Source organism: Ptychodera flava, chromosome 8 (assembly GCF_041260155.1).
Source record: "Ptychodera flava strain L36383 chromosome 8, AS_Pfla_20210202, whole genome shotgun sequence".
In the NCBI taxonomy this organism is placed as follows: Eukaryota; Metazoa; Hemichordata; class Enteropneusta; family Ptychoderidae; genus Ptychodera; species Ptychodera flava.
This window is the reverse complement of record NC_091935.1, coordinates 17,358,593-17,385,254: the sequence shown is the minus strand read 5'-3', so window position 1 is coordinate 17,385,254 and position 26,662 is coordinate 17,358,593. Positions and strand designations below refer to the sequence as shown.

The window sequence follows — 26,662 nt, the reverse complement described above, 5'->3', positions numbered from 1 at the left end:
TAGCAATAAATCACACCCAGCGACGGTATCCCGCGAGATTTGACCAGTTTGCAACGTATATGCACTCGCCATTAGCCATAAGCCATCTAATGAAGATGACATGATGCTCCAGATACTTATAGAGAAACAGTAAAGAAAACCATCCGATGAATATGTCGTTAAATACTTTACTACAGCTATTGTATTATAAGTGTTGAATATCGGTCGATTTTCTCCCCATTTTGACACCCTGACAAATGATTGCAAAAGTATTGGAAATCACGAACACTTCGTTGCCAGTAATCGGCAGAGTATATTGTTGACTCGTACATTCAACATATGTCAACATATGTCACATCCTGTCATATATCGTCCTTCTGTGTCATGGCTGTTTTCGTTTTGAGTTTTAGTTCCCGGATGTGACGAACACCAACCGCCCAATGATTAGAAAAAAAAACCAATACTATGATATATAGCGGAACTACGATGAAAAATGTATGTATTGATAAATTCAGCTGCGTTATCGAGAACAATCCGAAACGGCGTGATAGAATAAAATTGTTTTGAACGCCGACCTATTTGCCAGTTAGGTAGCTAGGTCACGTGGCAAATTCGAACCCAAAGGAAACTTGATAACTGAATTCTGACAGTGAACAATCTAGGGATCCTAAAATATCTATCCTTGTGGATATTGCTAAAGAAACTGAATTGGAAGCAAATTAAACAGGCAGTCCCGGTACGACGAAAAATCGACAGGCAAAAGAAATTGCTAATATCACCGCGAGAGGGCGGTATGACCTTCAAAAAATAAAGGCAAATATGTGAGTAAACTTATTCGAACAAGTCATCGTTGATGACACAGTCCCCACTTGTTAATGGGTATTTTGATTACAGGTCCTCAGAGAGGATAGAGTCCTCTTCATTAGGTCTGTGATAAAAATACTTTTGAATGCATTCGCTTGATACATGTCTGAGTTATGGTACAGGACATGAAAAAATCGTAACAAAATGGTCGCACAGTGGCCATATGGGATCGCATCACAAAACAAATTGATGTGCATAGCTATGACATTGGTCGATGTCCTTGTACCAACTTTGGAATAAAATCGGTTGAGACATGCCTAAGTTATGGCTCTGTACATGACAAAATCGTAATAAAATGGCCGCACAGCGGCCATTTTGGATCGTATCACAAAACAAATTGACGTGCATATCTATGACATTGGTCAATGTCCTTGTACCAACTTTGAATAAAATCGGTTGGAACATGCCTGAGTAATGGCTCTGTACATGAAAAAATCGTAATAAAATGGCCGCCTGGCGGCCATATTGGATCGTATCACAAAACAAATTGACGTGCATATCTATGACATTGGTCAATGTCCTTGTACCAACTTTGAATAAAATCCGTTGAAACATGCCTGAGTTATGGCTCTGTACATGAAAAAATTGTAATAAAATGGCTCGCCTGGCGGCCATATTGGGTCGTATCACAAAACAAATTGACGTGCATCTGTATGACATATGAAGTAATCTTTGTACCAAGTTTGAATGAAATCGTTCCAGGCATCTCTGAGATATCTGCGTGAACGGACGGACGGACGCACGCACGCACGCACGCACGCACGGACATGACCAAACCTATAAGTCCCCCCGGACGGTGTCCGTGGGGACTAAAAAGGTGACCACATCATCATCCGTTTAGTGGGGTCAGAAAGACGCACTTTATACACAGTGGAATTATACGTGGGATAAATATTTATGAAATAGAAGAAATAAATAGTAATAAGTAAAAACTTTTGATTGTTATATTGTGTGACGTGTGTATGGCCGGAATATCTTTACGGCGAGGAGGCACCCCATGGCGGCGGAATACGTCTGCAATGCCAGTCTTACAAGTGGTTTACCAGAAAACCATTATAAACTGTAATAGATTGCTAATTGTTAGTGGTTGCTTGCCCATCAAACTATGCTTTCTGAATTTGGCTTCTTGAATGGTTCTTATTTTGAAAGCATTAAAGACACATTTTAAAATCTTGACGCGAAACAGGATCAAAACTGCAAATAACAAGGATTTATATTAAAAGATATCGGTATACTTTATCAGTTGACGTTCGACCGAATCAGAGGGAGACTGGCTGCTTGTACACTTATGAAGGTTTTCTACTTGCTATCAGCTTGTCGCTAGAGCTGCAATAATACAAATATGAATATGCATGACCTAATGCATATTCATATCGACCTTTACTACAATCTTTGACAGTATCACCAGGTCGACGTTATTCGACTGTAAGGATTTGAACGATCCAAGGCACATCTCCTGTTCTCCGCTATTCCACGAAAAGGTAAAAATAGTTTGTTTTTTTATGAATTACTCTTTTCTGTTCATAGCAGTACAAGGCGGAATTTATATTGTCGGAAGTTGACGTCCGGAACATTAGGGCTGTTATGGGTTAGATTTCCGACGGAAACGTTTCATTTGAATTTTTGGCAAAAATTGTATGGAATCAATTTTATTTTATTTTATTTTATTTTATTTTATTTTGTCGTCGTGGTCAATTTTGGACGAAAAGCGTGTTCTGAGATAGTTGGTATTATTCAATATGAATCTCACAGGAGAAAGGGTACGAGTTTCACATGTTTTAGGAAACACGGTGACTCAGTGAATCGACCATGGGTATTGATAATATCACCGACAGCTGCAACGTACAAAAACTACAACTACATGATTAATGATTCGTTTCGAAGCTTAAATACATAAGATTTGTAAAATTAATATTGTTCCAGTGGATTTACTTTGATCAGCAGCTGGATGGCGGGACATAATATGCAGCTAGAGTTGTCGGCCAAATTAAATATAGAGCAAATATTAAAGCAATAAAGCACACCCAGCGACGGTATACCACAAGATTTTGACCAGTTCACGACATGCACGAGCGATAGCGAGTACATATATGAAGTGAATTGGTCAAAATCTTGTGGTATACTGTCGCTGGTGTGATTTATTGCTATTATATCATAACAGTATATTGAAATTCTGGCGTGGAACGTCAAAAACGGATTTTTCCTCAAGCTGAGAGCACGCGCGTATGCCAGCCGTGGTATATCGCCAATGTACCACGATTCTTTTCGCGCCTCGACCAATCAGATCACTGTATTTGCGCCATCAATATACTGGTATAATATAATTCAAAATACAATATGGCAAAGCGGTAAATTATGAGAACATACTTATAGCGATCGAGACGCTAAAGTAATATTTACCAGTCAAGTTTTCAGTTTTCTATGAATATTATTTTCCCTACTTTTTAGCGGTTGTTTCGATATTGAAATCAGTTTGCAAGCCTGCCCAAAAAACATACATCATTCATTTAGATAATCGGATTTTGAGGTTTATAATTTAAATTTATGAGATCAGCCGCCCTACAATACAAGTTAATAATAAACTTATAGTATATGACCGAAAATACTTGTTGATTTTACATAAGTTCACATTTTACAAAGGTACTTGAGGATGTCAAATAACAGACGCGCAAACACAGAGCAGTTAACAGAATCAAATTAAAGTCATAAACACTACAGAGAATTGGAAGCAAATTAACGCCTGATAGGTATGTGCGCCCCATTCACTTTTTCATTACAAAATTAAGGGAGCCTTCATTTCTTATGAGCAGAGGGTCGCTATGTCTATGACACCATACGCTTCGAAACCAGTGATCAGTTTCTTCCCAAATCGCTGAAACCCCATCTAGATAATTTGCATATTTGATTCATCGACTTTGTTCACATAATTGTCGATATTTCATTCCTCGAAACACGATTGGAACTAATTTGGGATAATTGGATTTTCATGTTTTCAAAATTTCGCAAAAGTATTAGGTGCTCTTTGGCTGATTGTTGCAAAATTAAAAATTACTCATAAAAACAAGTGTGTAACTTAAAAAGAAAAGCAGATGAGCTTACATTTGCAGATCAAACAGACATTACTTCACCATCCAATCATCCCAAATTAGTTCCAATCGTGTTTCGAGTAAATAATCAGGAATGTCTATGTTTGGATCCGATTTGGTTTTATGTTTCGTTGTCTGTTCTTGGAAGGAAGTTGTTTTTAGTTTGTCGATTCTTGATGAGTGTATCGTTCCTTTGCTCCTCTTTCTGTTTTGTTTCGATGCAATGGTCGGTCTGTCAGCGTCTTTCTGTGTTAAACTGGAATGTTAGTTTTGTGCATTTCTCTGACGGACGAACCCAGTATATTACACATTCCACGCTGTCTGACTGACTGACATCGAGCAAATTCAACAGTTTAATATCATTTGATCAATCTAATCAGATAAGTATTTGGAAGGGGCAAATTTTACAATTGATGATTTGGGGGTGAAATTTTAGAAAAAAATAAAGGGGCAATTTTTGAATTCCGTAGGTAGCTTAAATTCGATCGACCCCTCCACCCCCCCCCCCCCAAAAAAAAATAAGGCTTCCTCTAATTCTTAGTAATTCACAGCTGGTCGATATTGCTAACTTACCCATGATTCATACTGCCATAGTTAGGGCGTGGATACGTATAAACCCACAACATACAAAAACATAATATTTTTTGATAACATAAGGTTATTCGCAAAACACCGGCATTTATATATGTCTAAGTGAAGAGTTACAGCTTACGTATTTATATTTAGTTTTGAAAAAATTGTCTGAGATTTCTTTGTGAGTTGTATTGCAAAAATTTCGTTTCAAAGTAAACCTTTTATTTTTATTTTTTTCAGATTTTAAAATTATTGTTTGATTTTTCCACGTTTTAATGATTTTTTTCTTGAAGACACAAACAAGCACAATCAGTACTTATATACTTTAACCAGTGGCAGCCCTAGGCCACCATGGTATTGTCATCAGCGAATAATGAAGCGTATACGACGAATAGGGGTATAAATCCAGGTATTTGTGAGTAGGCTTTGTAACGCTAATTTTAAATGCAAATTGGAAAAAAATAGTATTCAGGATGCCCTGGTCGGCCGTCGCGTCCAGACTTGATTTATAAGCGTCCACTAAGCGTATAAACTGAACGTACTGAACGAAAAGCAACGCGCGCAGTAAGGAAATCGTAAATTCCTAGGTTTTTTGACTGGTCTCCGTACGGTGTATCATTGTGGTCGGGGGATGGATGTATTTTTGAAATAAAAAATGAGTGATCGTGTCTGATTTTCCCGGTGTATACATGAAACGGCAGTGAAGTTAACAGTCGGATAGAGTCCAATAACACCTATTTTAGGACTGCGCGGCACTGTTTTTTTCACTTTCCGTCCACTAATACTGAACTTGACTGTAGAATGAAAATAAATAGGTTACAGGCGCAGGTGTATAATAACGGGAAAATACAGACACGTTCATTAATTTATAGTGGAAAGCAAACACAATCACAAGTTTAGAAAAGTTACTCAGACATGGCACCTGAAAATTTAACATTTAAAAGGATAGCAATAGGAAAATTTGAACCACAGAATTCGGTAAAAAATTGCAATGTTTATCATAAAATGCTTCCATCCCGTCTGTTGCTGCTTTTTTAATGTGTATATTTTGTTAAAGATTTCAGAGTATTTGTAAATTTTTATTTGACAATGATTAATGGTTACAATTTACAGTCTTTTATTAATGTTCTACCTTCACAAACACTTCTGGAGAGAGGGGAGAAGTTGGTAGAATCGAGGGGGTACTCGAAAACATTGAGGATATTGCTGGAGGAGAGTTGAAAATACCGTGTGACTGAACAGGAGGCTTGAAAGGAATAATGCTGATTTGAAGCATGATAATGGACCAATATTTCATTTAAAAAGTCACACAAAAATGAAGTTTATTGTACACCTACCTTAAAAACAGGTAGGCTGTTTCTCACACCCATCCAAATTGGCATAAATCACATGAGAATACGCAAGCCACTTTCTGTCAAGCAGTACAAACAAAGTGATCAAGATTACAATTTACAGTGATCCCTTTCTGTGCCTATTGACGACGCTAGTTATCACGGTGAATATGAGACAGAAAGTGAACAGAAACGCGGCCGACCAAATTGGGTGCTTCGACGCAGACAACGAAGGTGCCACCTCAGGAAATGGTACTCATACTATCGCAACAGAGACGGTGGGACTCTACAAGCATCACTGGACTATTCACAGAGTGCATCTTGGGGAGTTTATCCAAGTTTGCTGCTGTGAACACTTGCATACCTGCGGATGGAGGATTTTTATGTAAAAAATATCTTGTTGATTGCCAGATGTAGGAAAAGACATTTTCCTGTGCAGAGTAAAACTTTAAGAGAAAATGCCATCATAGCGGCATTAACACAGGGTTTATTAAAGAGAGTATAGGCCAACTAAAAATAAGGCATTACTGTAGGAAATGATGATAAACTTATGAACACACGCACTATATGCATGTTGAGTTAGGATCCGTTTCAGCCGACCCCCTCCCCATATCTAATGGTCCATCCCTCAGTCACTTGTCACTTTATCAAGACTTTGATATTGTTTTGCGACTTGGAATTGTAGTCCGTAAATAAAAGTTGAGATAATTGAAAAAACGCGCTTCAAAGACCCTTCGTGCTTTACACAAAATGAAATACATAAAACAATATAAAATGAAATTATTTTGTTTTGAATCAAGCTAGAATCTTATTTTTCAATTGCGTGATTGTATGACCGTGTGACAGCATTGAATAGCGCAAGTGTACGAGAGTTTGACTACCTGGCTACATGATTAAAGATATGTTTCAGGTTTAAAGTCGTGGACATCAAAATCCCGCAGTAACTGCATTTTAATCTTTCAGCATGGTTCATCGTTATCAGTGAGTATTTACATAAAATGTGAGGTGAAGTTAGTGCGTTTGATACGGGGCTATTCTCATATTTGCCTATCGATAAATTATTGATATGCAAAAGATGAGGATAACGTGTCTACAAAGCTCCGTACAACGCCCTAAATTCACCTTGAAGATCAATTTACATTATATTGTATTTATGCAAATACTAACCAATGATGATGAACCATATACTTTAGCATGCATTTCGACGAAGAGCTCATAACCTAGCTGAAAACCGCACAAGATAGTGCATATTTTTACGGGGAGATAGTCAGCATTTGTCTTTGCAGCTGATTTGCACAATTGACAAACCCTTTCTACCACCGATACCTCTAAAATGCGGAAATATACCTGAATTTGCCCAATAGAATCACCAGATTTTGATAACAGTTATGTCTGCGGTTGTCCACCGCCGTTGTGAATTTCCACTTTGAGATATTGCTTGCTAAACGCTTTGTCGAATATCATTCTGAGAGATGCATGCCTCGAGATAAAGCCTAACTCCTGATTGGACTTTTGCTCTTGAAACTAAAGGGAATGATGTCATTAGTTGTAGCTATGTGCCGTTATCAAGTTTTTCTTTGCATTGAGGTACATCGGTAGAAACTCTATGCGCAACTGTCACAGTGAAAACATATATGGTATCAGGGACTGTGCACAGGTTACTGTCACAGTAAAATCATATATTGTACCAGGGACTGTGCACAGGTTACTGTCACAGTGAAACCATACATGGTATCAGGGACTGTGCACAGGTTACTGTCACAGTAAAATCATATATTGTATCAGGGACTGTGCACAGGTTACTGTCACAGTGAAATCATATGTTATCAGGGACTGTGCACAGGTTACTGTCACAGTGAAACTATATATGGTATCAGGGACTGTGCACAGGTTACTGTCACAGTAAAATCATATATTGTGCCAGGGACTGTGCACAGGTTACTGTCACAGTAAAATCATATATTGTATCAGGGACTGTGCACAGGTTACTGTCACAGTGAAATCATATATTGTATCAGGGACTGTGCACAGGTTACTGTCACAGTGAAACCATATATCGTATCAGGGACTGTGCACAGGTTACTGTCACAGTGAAATCATATATTGTATCAGGGACTGCACAGGTTACTGTCACAGTGAAACCATATATTGTATCAGGGACTGTGCACAGGTTAGCACAGGTTACTGTCACAGTGAAACCATATATTGTATCAGGGACTGTGCACAGGTTACTGTCACAGTGAAATCATATGTTATGTCAGGGACTGTGCACCGGTTACTGTCACAGTGAAACCATATGTTGTATCAGGAAATGGTATCAGGGACTGTGCAAAGGCTACTGTCATAGTGAAAACATATATGGTATCAGGGACTGTGCACAAGTTACTGTCACAGTGAAATCATATGTTATGCCAGGGACTGTGCACAGGTTACTGTCACAGTGAAATCATATATGGTATCAGGGACTGTGCACAGGTTACTGTCACAGTGAAATCATATATTGTATCAGGGACTGTGCACAGGTTACTGTCACAGTGAAACCATATATGGTATCAGGGACTGTGCACATTTTACTGTCACAGTGAAATCATATGTTATGTCAGGGACTGTGCACAGGTTACTGTCACAGTGAAAACATATATGGTATCAGGGACTGTGCACAAGTTACTGTCACAGTGAAAACATATATGGTATCAGGGACTGTGCACAGGTTACTGTCACAGTGAAATCATATATTGTATCAGGGACTGTGCACAGGTTACTGTCACAGTGAAACCATATATGGTATCAGGGACTGTGCACATTTTACTGTCACAGTGAAATCATATGTTATGTCAGGGACTGTGCACAGGTTACTGTCACAGTGAAAACATATATGGTATCAGGGACTGTGCACAGGTTACTGTCACAGTGAAACCATATATGGTATCAGGGACTGTGCACAGGTAACTGATACAGTGAAACCATATGTTGTATCAGGGACTGTGCACTGGTTACTGTCAGAGTGAAGCCATATATGGTATCAGGGACTGTGCACAGGTTACTGTCACAGTGAAATCATATGCTATGTCAGGGACTGTGCACAGGTTACTGTCACAGTGAAAACACATATGGTATCAGGGACTGTGCACAGGTTACTGTCACAGTGAAATCATATATTGTATCAGGGACTGTGCACAGGTTACTGTCAGAGTGAAAACATACATCGTATCAGGGACTGTGCACATTTTACTGTCACAGTGAAATCATATGTTATGTCAGGGACTGTGCACAGGTTACTGTCACAGTGAAACCATATATGGTATCAGGGACTGTGCACAGGTTACTGTCACAGTGAAACCCTATATTGTATCAGGGACTGTGCACAGGTTACTGTCACAGTGAAACCATATATTGTATCAGGGACTGCGCACAGGTTACTGTCACAGTGAAACCATATATGGTATCAGGGACTGTGCACAGGTTACTGTCACAGTCAAACCATATATTGTAGCAGGGACTGTGCACAGGTTACTGTCACAGTGAAACCATATACGGTATCAGGGACTGTGCACAGGTTACTGTCACAGTGAAATCATATGTTATTCAGGGACTGTGCACAGGTTACTGTCACAGTGAAACCATATATTGTATCAGGGACTGTGCACAGGTTACTGTCACAGTGAAAACCATATATGGTATCAGGGACTGTGCACAGGTTACTGTCACAGTGAAACCATATATTGTATCAGGGACTGTGCACAGGTTACTGTCACAGTGAAACCATATACGGTATCAGGGACTGTGCACAGGTTACTGTCACAGTGAAAACATATATGGTATCAGGGACTGTGCACAGGTTACTGTCACAGTGAAATCATATATTGTATCAGGGACTGTGCACAGGTTACTGTCACAGTGAAACCATATATCGTATCAGGGACTGTGCACATTTTACTGTCACAGTGAAATCATATGTTATGTCAAGGACTGTGCACAGGTTACTGTCACAGTGAAAACATATATGGTATCAGGGACTGTGCACAGGTTACTGTCACAGTGAAAACATAAATGGTATCAGGGACTTTGCACAGGTTACTGTCACAGTGAAACCATATATTGTATCAGGGACTGTGCACAGGTTACTGTCACAGTGAAATCATATATGGTATCAGGGACTGTGCACAGGTTACTGTCACAGTGAAATCATATATGATATCAGGGACTGTGCACAGGTTACTGTCACAGTGAAATCATATATGGTATCAGGGACTGTGCACAGGTTACTGTCACAGTGAAATCATATATTGTATCAGGGACTGTGCACAGGTTACTGTCACAGTGAAATCATATATGGTATCAGGGACTGTGCACAGGTTACTGTCACAGTGAAATCATATATGGTATCAGGGACTGTGCACAGGTTACTGTCACAGTGAAATCATATATTGTATCAGGGACTGTGCACAGGTTACTGTCACAGTGAAATCATATATTGTATCAGGGACTGTGCACAGGTTACTGTCACAGTGAAAACATATATTGTATCAGGGACTGTGCACATTCTCGAAACATTACCTAGATCACGTTCCCCGTGCGTATTAGGGATGGACAATTAGATCTTGAGAGGGGGTTGTCAAATACAGAAAAAAAATTCAAAGCAAAAAATTAGGGGGGAGGAAATCCTCAGACAAGTTTGCAAAATAAAAAAATAAAATCAGAACGCAAAAAGATGATTAAAAAAATTAGCACATCATGACTAGCTTGGAAAATTATTTAATAAGTTTACAATTGTATTCACAATCTGATTGTGACCACCCCACCTCCCAAGATCTAATGGTCCGTCCCTTAATATCACCGCGCTAACCTTTAGTGCCAAAATGCAATAAGGGGAGAACCATTTGATTTTTTTTGGGGGTATGGAGGAAATGGGTATGGTAGCAAATTTTTTTTTCCTGTCACAGTGACAGCAATTTTTTTTTTACTGTCAGAGCTGCATCAATTTGTTTTTTCAAATGGAGTAGCAATGCAAATTTTTTTTTCCTTGTCATCAAGTTTGTGATGCGTTGTATATAAGGGAGCCGTCATTATTTACGGCCTGAAACTCAGAAATTTCAAGTGACACACCCCCCCCCCGGTCAACCATGATGAATTTGAGTAACTCCCCTCTCTAACTCTGAAATTTTGACTGATCCCCACACTTAGAAAAGTTAAATACAAATACTTGTATTTGTAAAATTTACAAAATACAGCAATTTAACAGTAAAGACCTTTGAAATCCTGATGTACTCTGCTAGACTATCATCAGTTATCTCATGATGGTTTAAAAAAGGTGAAGCCATCAAAATGAAATTGCAAGTCACAATAAAATAAAGATATAAAAGCTCACGCAGTATCTAACCATATAGTATATTGTTTAATTTGGATGGGTATTATGACAAGGTTTTTACTAGGATATCTGACCGGGCAGAATTTTAAAGTACAGGGGGAGAACACGTGAGAGGCTTAGGGGAAAGTGTCACAGGAGCTTTCCCGTATCTTGCATGGAAAGTTTAAGATATTGATGTGTGCAATGGTGCAGTCTGGTGCGATCTGAGAGTGTTTTTTAATTATTTTTTTACTGAGTGAAACTGTTAGAACACCTCAAGGGGGAGAGCACGAGAGGGGGTTTCCCCCTCTCATATTGGAAATTTTGGGAAATTGATGTGTTTAATGGTGCAATCTGAGAGGAGTTTCAGGTTATTTTGCATTTGGTAAAACTGTTTGAAAATGACATTGAACACTGCAATATTTTAACATTTTATGCATGATCAGTGTTTGTGTCACAATATTCAACAACCAAACGATGACAATACAAATTGTGAAAAATAGTTCTGTTTGCCAGAGACTGAAGATAAATAAATATACAGGAACGGAAAATTTGTGACCTTCTTGTGTCATTTCTCCAGCTGCCAGCTTCTAATGAAAAGCATGAATATGGTATGTTTAACTGTCAAAATGGTCATTGAAGTGAGGTAAATGAAAACATGTCTCTGTGATAATAAAGGATGAATTCACAACAGTTCAGTTTTGTCCTAGATCCTGTGAAAATTTTGAGAAATTGATGTGCGCCATGGTGCAGTGTAGTGCAATCCGATAGGTATTTTAAATTTGTCTTTTACCAGTAACTCTGTTAGAAGAGCCAAGGGAGGGAGAGCACGAGAGGGGGTGCCCCCCTCTCGCATTGAAAATTTTTAGAAATGGATGTGTGCAATGGTGCAATCTGAGATGTGTTTCAATTTATTTCGCCAAAATAAATTGAGTAACCCGTCCCCCTTCTTCCTCTCCACATCTTGAGTAACGCCCCCTGAAGTTTTCAATTTTTTTAGTGACCCTCTCCCTTGTATTTCATTACATTTGTTGTTCCTCAATTTTTCATTGTCAACTTGTACATCTTCCTAATATATTTATATTGAGAGAATACTATATTGATTTTAACACTAGTTTATTGACTCCTGTCTTGTGTTTTAAAATTTTCACAATTTACAGAAGTCAAAAAGTCCCCTTTAGATAGTGCCTATGCCATTGAGATATTGCAACAGAAATCCTGAAATATGATTTCTTGGGTCAGAAAAGGGAAGGAAAACATTGAGTGCACTGAGGTGTAAGTAGACCTATGTAGTGCATGCTTATATCATAAGTGCTGGGAAAAAAACATAAGAATTGCTTTTGGTAAAAACATTTGCGCCGCCTATGGCGGCGCGCCGGCAAAGAATACATGAGAATAGGGTTTCCAAATTTTGCTAATTTCTGGTGCATTGTGACAATTTTTTTTCACTTCTGTCTGTTATGACAATTTTTTTTTCTCAGGCCATGGCAGGATCAATTTTTTTTTCTTCTATCTCACCTGGCGACAAATTTTTTTTTCTCAAAATCCTCCATACCCCCCCCCCCCAGAAATCAAATGGTTTTCCCCTAACACGCTAGGCCTCGCCTCTGATAGCTTATCCGGACGATGTTTCGAGGGCCTTGTGGACTGTGTGCTCACATTTACAGACCAATGTCACAGTGCCAATATCCGGTACCCTTGTATGTGAATCCGCATGCAGTCTTTTCACACGCTGTCTTAAGAGAGTATTAGAGAATGCAACATGCCACCGTGTGATGTTGAGTACGTGGGAAAGTTCAGAGAAAACTGGCAACCGATGAAGAGGCCTGAATGTGACTTTGTGAATCTACCCGCATTGTGCTCTGTCAGCAAAGCGCTCCAGACGACAGTAGGCAACTCCGTATAACCGTGTTGATTACATTCTCTGCGTCATAGCGAGAATTCCTTAATATTCTCTTCTATTAATATACTTACCCTTGTAAGATAAGCATGGCATATCTACAGTTAACATGGTTAAAGGCGACGCATTGGGTAGGTCGCTTCCGCGGAAAGCCAAGCCGAGCTGTTGAAACCCTAGTGAATGCCAGGAATGTCGGATGAGCTTGAGGGCCTCAGCTCATTTGGAGGTCCCACATGCCTATTCTGCACTTGATAAAGCGGCTTTCATGACAAGCTGCACCATGAGACGTATGCGAGACCGGAGTTACTGGTGAAGAGAACAGTTTCACTGTCCACCACAATCGCATCTGTCATGTCGAGTGAGCCGACGCCTGACGAGCTTCATAGTAGCTGGATCTCTGTGCCCTTGCTGTACTTGGTAAGCTAGTCCATGAAGTCCTGACATGATACTACATTAGTCCCCTCTCAGATCCCAAGCCCCCCTTTCCCATTTGTGACCAGGTTGCCCGATCTTTGCATCGAAACATCAAAAACCGTTTCTTCATTTTGTAAACTTACATATGCGCCACTTTCATAAAAGTTATTTTTTTCCTTCATTGGGCAGTAGAATCCACTAATCCGTTGTGCAAGTTTTTCTCAGCCAATTAGTCTGGTACATTTTACATAAAGGATGTAAAAAAGATATATGTAGGTCATGACCCGTGATCTTTGTATGGTAATGAATGGATACGATTGTTCCGCGATATGGAAGACGTGAAAAGCGACTGTTAATTAAAGCTGTCCGCAGTGTGGTTGTCGGGATTCCTGTCCTCGTCACAATATCGATCATAAAGGCAGCATTAAATCTTTCAAGTCAGCCTGTGAAATGCAAACAGAGCTCTATAATGGCACATTATCAGTTTAGCTGCGCGCCCACTCCGATACTTGCCTGAAAATGCAGAAAACGACAGGCAACTCAAAACAATATCGCTATAAATATATTATCTCCGACAAGGGCTTAGAATGAACTTGACATTGTCCGATCCCAGAAGCGATTGAATTCAATATCAAAACATTAATGTTTTTTAAAGGCCAATATTTTTGTTTTGCATTTAAACAGCAAGTTTTTGATCTACTCCCAAGAACCTTCTGAAATACTCGCTATTGAGCTTGTCAACACAGCGTGAATACCGCGTATAGTGTTTTGTTATCGATGCCATTTGAGTCGTAGTCCTGGCTACAATTCACTTGAAAAAAAATGCAGTTCACACATGTTGCCATGAAAAGGGAATACATTGCCTCGCAACATGATTTTGGAAGAAGAACTAGGAGTTGACTCACTAAACCAAAATCGTTACAGCTACTGGTCCGTTACATGCAAGTCTCAGCCACAGACAAAGTAATATCATCATTTACTTTGCCAATAGGTCGGAGCTCATTTTAATTTTCCTCAGTCCATATATTTTTGTGCTACGGCGGATTAAATTTAATGGTAGAAATAAAGCACTGATTGATAGATTCGTGTTGCTATAGAGTACACCGTAATGCGACGCAGGGGTTGGTAATCAAAGAGCAATTGTTTTCAGCGGTGCCAGCAGCACTATGTTGTTCCTCGCTATACAAATCAATAACCATTGGATAATTCCCAACCACCAATTGGGGCTTGGGGTCACACAGATAGAGTTAGGTGAATGTCCGACTGAGAAGCGGTCAAGGGGTAAACTATTCTTCAACTCATTCAACGATCCGATTGAGTGAGACCAGATCTCATCAAGATACGTCGTGACAAATAACGGGATCCTAATAACGGGATCCTACCTAGTTTACCACGACTTTGTCTCATAAAACCATGTCCAACATCGAGCAGATTCTCTCTCTGTGTCACCCTCTCTCTCTCTCTCTCTCTCTCTCTCTCTCTCTCTCTCTCTCTCTCAGTTGAAACGTCCATTCTGCAACTTTCATCCGATATTTTAGGAATTAGTTTTGCTGCTTTGCCATTCTATATATAGACAAGAAATCATCCCGGATATGCAGGGTCAATATCTGTTCCATATCTAACTTCCACTTGCATCGCATCCGCATACCGCGACACGTGCTACGGACTATCGACAAAGCGAGTTAACTGAAAGGCAGTCAGACGTAGGTGACAGTTGTAACAGCTTCGATAATTTGTGTACCTTCTTTTTGAAGTCGTCGATCCGAAGTAGAATTCCACACCGCAAGATAGAGAGTATTGCCGTAAGTGGTTCACTGCATTCTCACATGTGTTAATGTGGCAAAAATAACATGTACATGTTTGTGAAGTGTTTACTCTTGACAATGTGAGGATTTGCTCTACCACTGGGAAGGCAAATCGATATTTCTGTGACTTGTTAGATTGTCTTGGGCCTCTCGATATGAAATGAACAATTTCAAGTAGTTGAGAAAATACTGACTTTGTCCGCCTAAATATCTTGACAAACCCCATCCATAGACAGCCTGTTGTAGCCGGCAGTATTTGTGCTTGGTTTGCAAAGCCCGTCTCAATTTGGTGTCGAAAATGTTAATTATTGCACGCACTGCGGTGATTCAGGGTACTTCATCGCGGTGACAAGTAAATGCGCACTTCCTTTCTACTACACCTTGCCTCAGTTATAACAAAATTTTGAGAACCCAGATCTCAACAAAAAGATCTCTTGGAGACTTCCCAGGGCTTTCTGCAGTCTTTTTTCTGACCGATGGGGAATAGTTTGAACCAATTACGAATGACTATCACAAATCCGGAAGGCATACAACTTAAGGTAGTTTGCACCTCCAAAATGAAAGACTCAAACTTTTCTCAAATGCAAGTAAATTTTCAATCATTCTCTTTCAAAATCCAGTAGAAAAATCAGGGGGCAAAGTGCAAATTTGGGTACTAGAGAAACAAATCACCAAATCTACCGATATTTGAAATTCAAAATAGCCGCCATTCCAGTGTAATCTCTAGGAGGGGGGGGGATAAATTCCCGATCATAAGCGGGTGAAAATGAGCCCCCCCCCCTCCATTTGGTAGGCCAAAAGAATGTAGTAAAATTTTGAGAATCCGACTATCGCCCCCGAGGTGCATTCTACCTTACATACAATGACTTCGAGTGTCTGGCAGCAGATTGTGGCCTCTCAGAATTGATATCGTGTCCCCATTTCCCCGAAAACTTACATTCTGTTTACACACCACCTGTACACATTCCTCAATTATTCACCCACTTCACAAATAAAACTACGCTTCGTCATTTTTATTACGTAACTGTGAGTAACCAGCGTAATCAAATTGCCTCACCACGTCAAAAATCACATTTAAATTTATGACTTGATTTAGAGACGGACCATTAGATCTTTGGAGGTGGGGGTGGTCACAATTTTGAAATTGTTTTTCCGTGTGAGGTCCATTGCTACTTTTTTTCCTAAGAAGCCTGTCAGATATTTTGCGTTCTGATTTTATTTTTTTTATTTTGCAAACTAGTCAGCAGATTTTTTTCCTAATTTCTTGCTTCGAATTTTCTTGTGTTTTTGACCACCTACTTCCAAGATCTTATGGTCCATCCCTTAGTGAAGGTCGAGTCGGCTTCAGGGGTGTAGTTTTAAAACGCAACACGTGAATTACTTCCTGACCTAGACTCATGCAAAATTTGAAACTGTGTCGACAATGAAAGGCACTGAGTAACCCTGTGTACAGAAAGAATGAGATTTGAAAGCTGCAACCTTGTCTGCAGAGTCAGGTACCTGATAGCACAGCGACCTCACTACTCAATTCAATTGTTGTCTTTTGTTTTTGTAGGATACTGACACAATACAGAAGTTGACAGTACAGAAGCTCTTTGATGAAGAAGAGCGACTATGTTAAAGGTACTGTGAATATATCCTATATATTACGATTATACTATTGAATTTTATTTGTTCCAATGAAGTGAATTTCATTTCAAGCCAGAGGAAAAGACGTTTCTTCAATTTGTTTTCAGGAAAAGCAACAGTGATGGCCAGCAATTTGTTTTTTATGAATCATGACCAATAATTTTTGTGACATTGTATGCTTAGTTAATGTATGCCACGAGAAAGAAACACACACTAAATGTTGGTCTCGATGAGTTTGTCCACTCTGCAATGAAATCGGAACACAACAAATTAAAATGCATATCTCTCAGTAGTTCAAGGGAGAAATGGTGTAAAAAAACAGGCAGAATGAAAGTGCTGCAAAAATAATAAAAGTCTACAGTTGTTATTCACTTTGATGTTCGTACTATGGTCTGACAACACTGTGCTTTATGTGTGTGCATAGTAAACATTAAGAAGACTGACTGCCTTGCACTCTGAATTTAAAACAGCATGCTTCAAATAACACATTCGTTGCACCGGATTAATGTCATCTGCGTTGGGATTCGTGAAAATCTCAGCTTGTCGTACAGCGACACTATTATGGTGTTCATAATAAGACTGGATTAACTTTTCTGCTGTTATAAATAATGTAAACACCGCGCGGAACTATCTGCTTGATTTCCAATTGCAACACGTCGCCCCAGCCGGCAAACGAAAGAAGCGGCAATTCGGAGGAAGAATACATTTATTTTGCTTTGCATGATCGAGTCTTCATTTTCTTCTGATCAGAGTACCTGCCAATTTTCAACAACAGCCATGCAGGAAAGTGTGGAATCTTCTCGTTCACTTCGGAAAACGCATAAAAAGTACCAGTGACGTCATTTACAACAGTAATGTTAGCTTTGTCGTGAGAACTTGCTAAATGATTCTAATTAGTTGCGAAATAATTCTAATTAGATTTCGTTTAAAACCCTTCTCACTTCAACGTCTGTCAGTTCGTCAACCTCAATATCTTTAAATTAGTGGCTTTTCTTCAATTTTATGTCTGTCTATATGTGTTTCTCTGTCCTTTTCCTTTGTCTCTTCCTGTCTCTGCCTGCGTGTGTAATAACACAAATGCGCGCATGCGCCTAAAATTATCTTTAACACGATTGGAACTAATTTGGGATAATTGGATCTTCATATTGTTTAAATTTCTTTAAAATGTTTGGTGCATCACAGCTGAATATTGAAATATTACAAATTACTCATAAAAACAAGTGTATAACTTAAAAAGAAAAGCAGATGAGCTGACTTTTGCGGATCAAAACGACACTCCGTCACTATCCAATTATCCCAAATTAGTTCCTATCGTGTTCTTTGAAGAATTTCAATGTGAAATCAGCTTTCAAAATAAGAAAATGTGGCAAATTTTCAATGTTTTGGTTAGCATTTGCCTGCAAAAAGAGTCCCGATGGTTTTCTCATATTCTCTTGATGGAAACATGGAACTAGATTTTTAAGATTACAAGACCACTGAATGCTACACACTACATTATTTATTTTTACTCTCAAGTACAGAAGGCAGCCACCCTTTCCTTTTTGCTCTAAAACGACTCCAGGCAAGCTTTGAGACAAGGAAAATGAAAACATTTTGAGAACTTTAATTTTGCTGAAATCATATTCCGAGACAGCCAGTATTTTGTACAAAATGAAATTATATACATATCCACGTATCGTTTCCTGATAATGACATTTTTTCTTATGTCAATTTTTCAGTCTCGCGTCTCCTCGGGAGGAAACTGTAGACATATTTTGAGAAACTTCACGAGAGTGTTTAAAAAACGGCCACTGGCACTTGTACTTATCTTTCTTCCCATTGGAGTGTTGTTCGTCAACATCATCGGAAAACCGATTGAGTATAATCATGACACGCACAAGAGACCTTTCATACCCGATGGAACAACGTTACCGCCTAGTTCATACCACGCTGGATTGAACAGAGATAGCGCAAATTCTTCGGCAGCCGAACTATCGAATCTAAGTCTAGCGGGAACGAACGAGACGGAAGCCAAATCTTCTGAGAACACGACGTCTGAAATCACCAGGATATTCAACATTATAAAACCCGACTGGAAGTTGAATGCGACGGCTGCAGAAAATTTCAGGTTCGAACCCGTACCCTTCATCGCTCATGGAAAATTGAAATTCTGTCTTTTATACTAAAGAGTGATAGGATGCCCACATTGTAAAGTTCTGTATCAGTAAAATAAATTTTCACTGAAATTGACTGCCTGCTTTTTCCAAGATTATATCTTTCTCAATTCTTTTCAAGAAATCAAATGTCCAGAAAAACCAAACTAAACTGTGAAATCCTTGTATTGTCGGCAGACAACAAGTTTAAAATTTTGTCTACAATAAAATTGTAAAATTTTTGAGAGTGTCTCCAAGAGTAGTATTCGATCTGTCCTTGTGATAATAATAATATCCTAGATGCTGAGGTCAAAGGTCATTTGTCGGCCATATGGTTTGCAGTCAAACATACAGGGGCGCTCTTCAAGAGCACCTTGGCCGCTTTTTAAAAAGAAGGGAAATTCTGTGTTCCCTCATGGCCGAGTACCAAGGGACTCGTGTTTCCCAAACGCTCCACATAAAATATTCTCTTTTATACCTTTGGTAAATTTATCGTGATTGTTTCCGAAACAAGATATATTTTTACACAATTTAAAATTGTCACTTTCCATATCGTTGACAATGACAACTGATGGCTGATGTTGTTGTTTTTTTATTTCCTTGTTTTATAGATCAGCGTTAGAGACAATAAGTGACCCGTCGAAACTATTCCTAGCATCTAAAAATTCCGTTGAATTGAATAAAACGCTCAAGTACTCGGGAGAAAGGGCGAGTCTGAATATATCGTTAGAGATCCACAATCGTTTTCCAGAGGTTAGTGTACTTAATATCAAAAATTCAAGTCGAGTAAAATCCCGGACAGTCGTTCGAACAGACTCGGACACGTCTCACCCCTACATAAAATGTTATGAATCATTCTGATGCTGTAAAACCATGTGGTTCTTCACTGCAAACAGAAGATATGCATGAAAGATTAAACATGGCGAAAAGGGGCTGACAAAAAAGAAAGTTGGGTTAAAAGAGCATTTCTAGAGCTTATAGAAAGTGATGATTAGGAATAGTGGTCCGACTCGACTTGCTTGTAGTATTACTATTCCTTTTTCCTGCTTGATGGATGATTTTACTTATTAAAGGTATTCAGTCACCTGTAATGTAAATATGCCCATATATGGTCAAAGAGGCGTTCCTTGGTATTCAAAATGCCCATGTGATGGCGCTGTTTTTCAAGGCGGCCACCCACTTAAAATCTGTGATTGGTCAGATTTTCTCTTTCCATGGTAACTGTGTCAAAATTGGAACATGTGACAGTATACCTTTAACGATCATCCTCGCCTGCTAAGAGGTACTCGGAATCTTTCAGGTATTGACTTCACGAGACATTCAGAGTTCGTTCAGAATCCTTTCCTTACTTAAAGGGGCAGTTTTTTTATCAGCTTTGTCTGAAAACAAATTGGTCAACTCGATAAAAATGTCAATGAAATACAAAGGGCTGACACCATTTCAAAATTCAATGTAAATAATGCCTAATGCGAGAACCAGGGATTGAGGACTGCTCCTTTCTTTTCCAAATTTTAGGAATGTCCGTTCAAGAAGTCATCGTTTAGAAGATGTAGCATCGTTGCAAGTAGTGGAATTTTACTTGGAAGCAACTGTGGAAGATCAATAGACTCGTCTGACTTTGTTCTAAGGTAAGTGCAAACTTCACACTTCATGTTTTTTGTACCTGAAAAATAATTTATTTTTCATTTTCGTCAAAATGCCATCGACAAGATAGAAATAATGGGTGATTAAGACGATATTGTGTTTTTGTACGTCGATCATGCTTCGGAGTATATTATTAATTATGTGCAAAGTGACGTCACGTAAAGCCGATGGTGAGATCGTACCGATGGCGAGACTCTGGTTTCCGGACACGCTGTTGCGCTTTGTGAGTACAGCGCAGCCAGCGGCAGTAATGGGGGCAGGGAACCAGACAAGATGATGAGACAACGGTTGAATATTGTGATCGGCGGGAAACTTTACACTTAGTAGGCCTCAGTTGCAAAACAAATAAAAAAAAAACAAAGTCATGTATGACAGTGAGCAGTTAAGGAAGCCTGTCAATACCAATGGTATACATCCGTGTAAACTGTATCCATGTGATTTTAGGAAGAATAGGTTGTCCATACGTTAGGATATCGTGTTTTGGTCTCTGTTCCTTTACATGTTTCGGTAACAATGAAACTTGCCCTGGCAAATGGCCTGTACATGCCAGTGTAGGCCTATTTTTCAACCGAGATTTTTTCTTCCTCGCAGATTCAATCTTGCCGGTGTCAGAAACTATTCCGAAGACGTGGGGGATAAAACAAATTTCATCACGTGCAATCCAAGTATTCTAAAAATTAGGTAAGACCTGTGACCTTGTCCCTAACGAAGAACAGACTGATCGAGACTGCTAGCGTGAAAGTAGTGTAACCGTGTAACATACATACATACATACATACATACATACATACATACATACATACATACATACATACATACATACATACATACATACATACATACATACATACATACAGACAGACAGACAGACAGACATACATACATACATACATAATCAGTCATCAGTCATCATATAGTCATTTGTAGTAATTGCACATGAAAAAGATAGCCACGAAGGTCAATTCCTATTTGGAAATGAATGATGGAGAAACAGTTCTGAAAGATTTAAGACCCCAGTGAATCCTTGTCCATAATCTACTGTTTAAAAATTGTCTGTACCTCCCATTAATTTTGGAGGATTGATGATAACAAACCTTTAGCAAATGCGTACTTCTTGAGTCAAACGTAACACAAATGCTCCGCTCTCAGGCACGCAACACCGATACATAAGCACACACCGACAAATACACACTGCAGACTCTAACGATCTCCATGACATCCCAGAGTGCTTCCTAAAGCACCAGGGCGCCAGAATTTTGCAACGGTTTAAACGCATTGCGATCTCGTTTAATTGTGGGATGACTACGTTATGTCAAACGTGGGAATCACTAAGCAAATTAGACTAATTTCTGTCTATATTTATAGATATGGAAGTCTCAGCGACAACAATGAAACACTGAGATTCAAGGAAGACTTGACGACGGAGTACGGTAATGCCACGGTATACGTGCCTGCTTTTACTCACAGGTTCTGCACAAAGCTGGCATTCAGAGCTCAGGACGCCCTCAAGGAAAACGCGAGCGTCGTGTTCGGCCATCCTCGATACTTTCAATCGGTACAAAAATTCTGGAGAAAGAGAGGAGTAGACGCCATGTATCTTTCATCCGGTAAGCAAACTATCCAATTTGTATCCGTAGTTCCGGATTTTGTAGGCTAGAAGTGTATCGTAGAATCACTTTTAGCGAGCCTTTCCAGAAAGACTTGGTTGAAGGTGGCAGACCTTTCCTTCTTTGTTTGGGCACAGGCATCACACCCATAACTGAACCTTGTTTACGTGTTGCCAATGAGCTCTCCTGTGTACTACAATGTGACAGGTCGCTGAAGATCAGTCAAGGGCTGGTACACTTTGATTGGCGACATTCAATTTAGCTCTATTACCAATGCCGATGCTAACAACCGAAACTGCAATTTATCACCGTGAAATAGTTACTTAGTAAATTATTGATTTTCGTATTTTTTGTGAAGAACTGTTCCCTTGGTTTCCATGTATGTGGAATGTTACTTGTCCGCGACAATCAGCTAGTAGAGAACTTCTCCCACAGCATAAACGAATGATTATAACAAAATCAATTTGAACTCGAATTCTGAGCTCAAGCAATGGCAGAGCAGTATCAACGTGGAAGTTTGAGTTCGCTATTTCCATACTGTGGGAAGTAAATGTAATTGTCGGTGACGGAAAGTACACCCTTCAACACGACAAGGGAAAGATCATTACGTGTAGATCCCGGGGACGGTAACTCCGAGGGCATAATGTTTTGTTCATGTTTATTCATTTTCTGTGTATGTCGGCAAAGCTTGCTTACTGGATAGAGAATTCCACGCATTTTTTTCAGTCCATGGGCAAGGCTGAACAAATTAAAGCTTAACACTCGTTTTTTCCTTCACATATATCTTTTCCGTTTCCATACAAAAAACCCTGCCAAGAGTAATTGTCCAAGCCTAATTTCATGTAAAAACAATGAATGTGTCAACGGTATGTGCACGGATCACGTGATTGAAGAGGACATTCATAAAAACTAATAATTGTCCTCGTCTCGCTTAAAGTACTACGAGACGTCTGCTTGAAAGTTGTGCGGTGCAAAACCCATAATATTATGAAAATTGTCACAGATTTCTCTTCCTGTTCTCAATCAATTAATTCTTATGGGACCCTATAATTGGCTTTTTTTCGAGGAAAACAAATAATCGTCAATAATCTCCAACAAGTATGCATTACTAAACATAAAAACGTATCAGACAATCATGTCCTAGACTGAAAGATCCGTCGTTCAGGGGGCGCTCTCTACCCTCCCCCTCTAAGAGGAAGGGAACGTAGAGAGCGTCCTCAAGCGACGGATCGTTCAGTCTAACAATGCCAAGGAACAGCAGTCTCTTCAATATGTAAACTTGGACTTGACAGTTTTCGCAAGAAACACAGGATTCGCGATTTTTTTTCCCGACACGCATTGTATAGACCATGTGACGTGGTTATGGTGATCGGCACTGACAGTGAAATATGTGCAGATGGGAGCTCTAATTCCTCGGCTTCTCAGGATGTGTCTATAACGTAGACGTTAACTCAAAATGCTCTCTGGATTGAACGTATATTGCAGTTCTCTGTAAATTGAAACTTTTTGCCACAATTTTGCAACTTCATTTAAAATTGTCATGATCAACACCAAAAATATTCACCATAGATTTCTTCTAAAAATCATTAAGTACACTTAGCTGATATGAAAATGCTAAGTTTCTTGGACTCATGTCATTGTATCACGTACCACTTTACATAATGTAATCGCCTTTGGTCAAGTCTCCTGTACTGAACTGTGAATGCTCCTTAAATATGCAAATTAAAAATCAGCTTACACGAAAATGCTGAATGTCCTTCACTACCATAATATGACTCTAATTATCAATTTACAACCATTTGCAGTAATAGAGCGCGAAGCCACTGCAGTGAACTGCAATAAAACTGCTTGTACTAATTAGTTTCAGCTGTAGCCGTGGCCACTTTGGTGTTAAACAAGGCTACTTGATAAAGACCAAAAAGTCTGCTTGTACAAAGGCAAAACTAGCTCTGTCTGAGGCTCGAGTTGTAAATGAGAGTTTACGATTGGCACCCTGTGTTCAAGATTAAGATACAATGTAACATTACCATGCACTATCCATGTACAAATCTTTTTTATTTCAACTTCCCCAGACAAACTGTCTGCATGGGACATACAATGTTGTCGACTTTGCCAGCTGGCTACAGCTGAAACTAATTAGTGTGAGCAGTTTTATTGCAGTTCACTGCAGTGGCTTCGCGCTCTATTACTGAAAACGGTTGTACTTATCGATTTCATCAACATGTGTCAAGTCCCGCAAGTTATCACCAATATTAAAGAGTTAATTAAAATTTACAAATTACCAATTAGCTGATATGGCAACTTTTATCAGCTTTCGTGAAGTCCTTAGTTTAATATGCTTAATTTGAAATGTTTATCGAAAATGCAAATCATCAAAATTAGCTGACATGAAAACGAAAACGTTTTTTACTAATTAAATACTATTGTCTTATCAATATCAATACCAACATGTTTCTCTAGTACCAAAATTCGCGTGGTGGATGATGTCGTTGCTTGCATGATGGTTTATCGTCTTCAGCCAAAGTCTACTTTGTATTCAATGTCCAAAATCTGCATCTTGGCCTTTATTCTTCCTCGTGAAGAGAATGGCGTGAAAATTTTTTTGAGGAAAGTTTTCGCAAAGTCTTAGGTCAATATCGAGTTGCGTACTGCCAATAACATTATTGTTTGTTTCTTCTAGGTGCCGTTCTGTTGTCGGGCATTTTTCATTTCTGCCAAGAGGTTCATCTCTACGGATACTGGCCGTTCTCAGAAGACTTCGATGGGAATCCAGTTCAGTACCATTACTTTGACGCTGATGCCATCATGCAGTCCGAAATAAAGATAAAGAATAAATATCACAACATGCCTTCAGAGTTTCAGCAGATAGTACAGCTCCATAACGCTGGTATACTCCAATTGCACGTTGGAAAATGTTCGCCATGATGTTACGGACACATAAACTGAAAGATTCCTTGCTCGGGGACGCTCTCCGCTGCGCTCCCCTCGTAGAGTGCGTCCTCGAGCGACGGATCTTATGAGGGTCTCGACTGCCATGTGACAGGTGCAGCTCAGGTCACGTGCTAAAATGGACTTTTCATTCGCCTTCTCTCTTCAATTGTTGAGTTTTCTACCACTTGATTCAGTCCATCAGCGGACACCGAGTCTAATTTTCACAAACTCCAAAGTTATGCTGTCTGTTAAATTCAAATCAAATGTTGCGATGAAATTTCGAAGTATAGAACAATACTACTCTTTGTTATGTACAGTAAATATAGCAAATATACACACATGTACTTTATGAACTGAACGCAACGCCATTTTCATGAAGTAATCAACACATGTTCAATGGTGTCTAAAATGGAATACATAGAAAAGCGTTACGTGTTATTTGTTTGTAACGTAAAGCATTGAAACGTATCAATAACCAGCTAAGGACATCTGATGTATGTGTAAATTCCGGCCCAGCACTCCGTGCCTACTCACTGGTTGGGAAGACCAATTATTTGGTTTTAGTTGACATGTATTTGCAACGTCAACACTATGATTGGAGCAACAGCAACAACAAATTAGAGTCGAATCTTCAATTTCATTATCAAAAGTAACAAACAACAACAACAACAAAGCAACAACAACAACAGCAACCAGATTATTGAGTTCGCTGAGATCTGATGGAGGTGTGTTTAATTACTTCTTCACAGCTTCGCTACTTACTTCGTTCAATTGTTATCACTTCTAAACATATCACTCCGGCGGCATTTACAGATTTTTTATGAAATTGTATAATTATTAAAAAATATCAAGAATGCATCTCAAGCCTTACAAATCTCGTCTCTTTTTGTGTACGAGTGGTTTGTTAGAAACGAACAATCATAGTATTCGGCAATAACAGCAATGAACACACACCATGAGTTTTTTACTTTTGCAGGCCCTTGAATTCAGAGGATGTTTAAATAAAGCATTTGATTTTTATTTCACACTCAACGAATTGCATGAAGTCGTACATGAAATCAAACTGATTGTTTTTTACTGTGCACAATAATGTTGATAGTGGCTTAAAATGCCGTTTAAAGATTACGAAAATTGTGTGAATATGTCAAAACCTATATGCGCGTGTTTGTTTTTGCGCAAAATGTGCATTTTTATGTTTTTCAATTAAAAAATATAAATACGAGGATGGTTGTCTCTTTTTACCTCCATTACAAATTATTTTTTTTTTACCAATTTTCCTTAACTAAAAATTCAGCTGTACATCTCTCTCTCTCTCTCTCTCTCTCTCTCTCTCTCTCTCTCTCTCTCTCTCTCTCTCTCTCTCTCTCTCTCTCTCTCTCTCTCTCTCTCTCTCTCTCTCTCTCTCTCTCTCTGAGTGGCC

General features: G+C 39.1%; 1 protein-coding gene across 3 annotated transcripts; it reads left to right on the top strand.

Moving 5' to 3' along the window:
- The first annotated feature begins 2,246 nt into the window (after window positions 1-2,246).
- On the top strand, window positions 2,247-26,447 carry LOC139138672 (alpha-N-acetylneuraminide alpha-2,8-sialyltransferase-like). Of its 3 annotated transcripts, none has more exons than XM_070707160.1 (8): window positions 2,247-2,324; window positions 16,855-16,922; window positions 18,647-19,035; window positions 19,672-19,813; window positions 20,576-20,688; window positions 21,296-21,385; window positions 22,070-22,311; window positions 24,992-26,447. In XM_070707160.1, exons 2-8 carry the CDS (start codon window positions 16,914-16,916, stop codon window positions 25,234-25,236), a joined length of 1,230 nt encoding a protein of 409 aa, XP_070563261.1. In that variant the 5' UTR covers window positions 2,247-2,324; window positions 16,855-16,913; the 3' UTR covers window positions 25,237-26,447. The 3 variants fall into 3 exon arrangements, with proteins under 3 accessions (XP_070563261.1, XP_070563260.1, XP_070563259.1); XM_070707159.1 differs by lacking the exon at window positions 2,247-2,324 and adding an exon at window positions 13,138-13,497; XM_070707158.1 differs by lacking the exon at window positions 2,247-2,324 and adding an exon at window positions 15,139-15,296.
- The last annotated feature ends 215 nt before the right edge of the window (window positions 26,448-26,662 follow it).

Excerpts from the sequence above, each read along its gene's own strand:
- LOC139138672 (XM_070707160.1), top strand. Across the intron at positions 20,689-21,295 it reads TCGTCTGACTTTGTTCTAAG|ATTCAATCTTGCCGGTGTCA; the intron begins GTAAGTGCAAAC and ends TCTTCCTCGCAG. Across the intron at positions 22,312-24,991 it reads CGCCATGTATCTTTCATCCG|GTGCCGTTCTGTTGTCGGGC; the intron begins GTAAGCAAACTA and ends TGTTTCTTCTAG.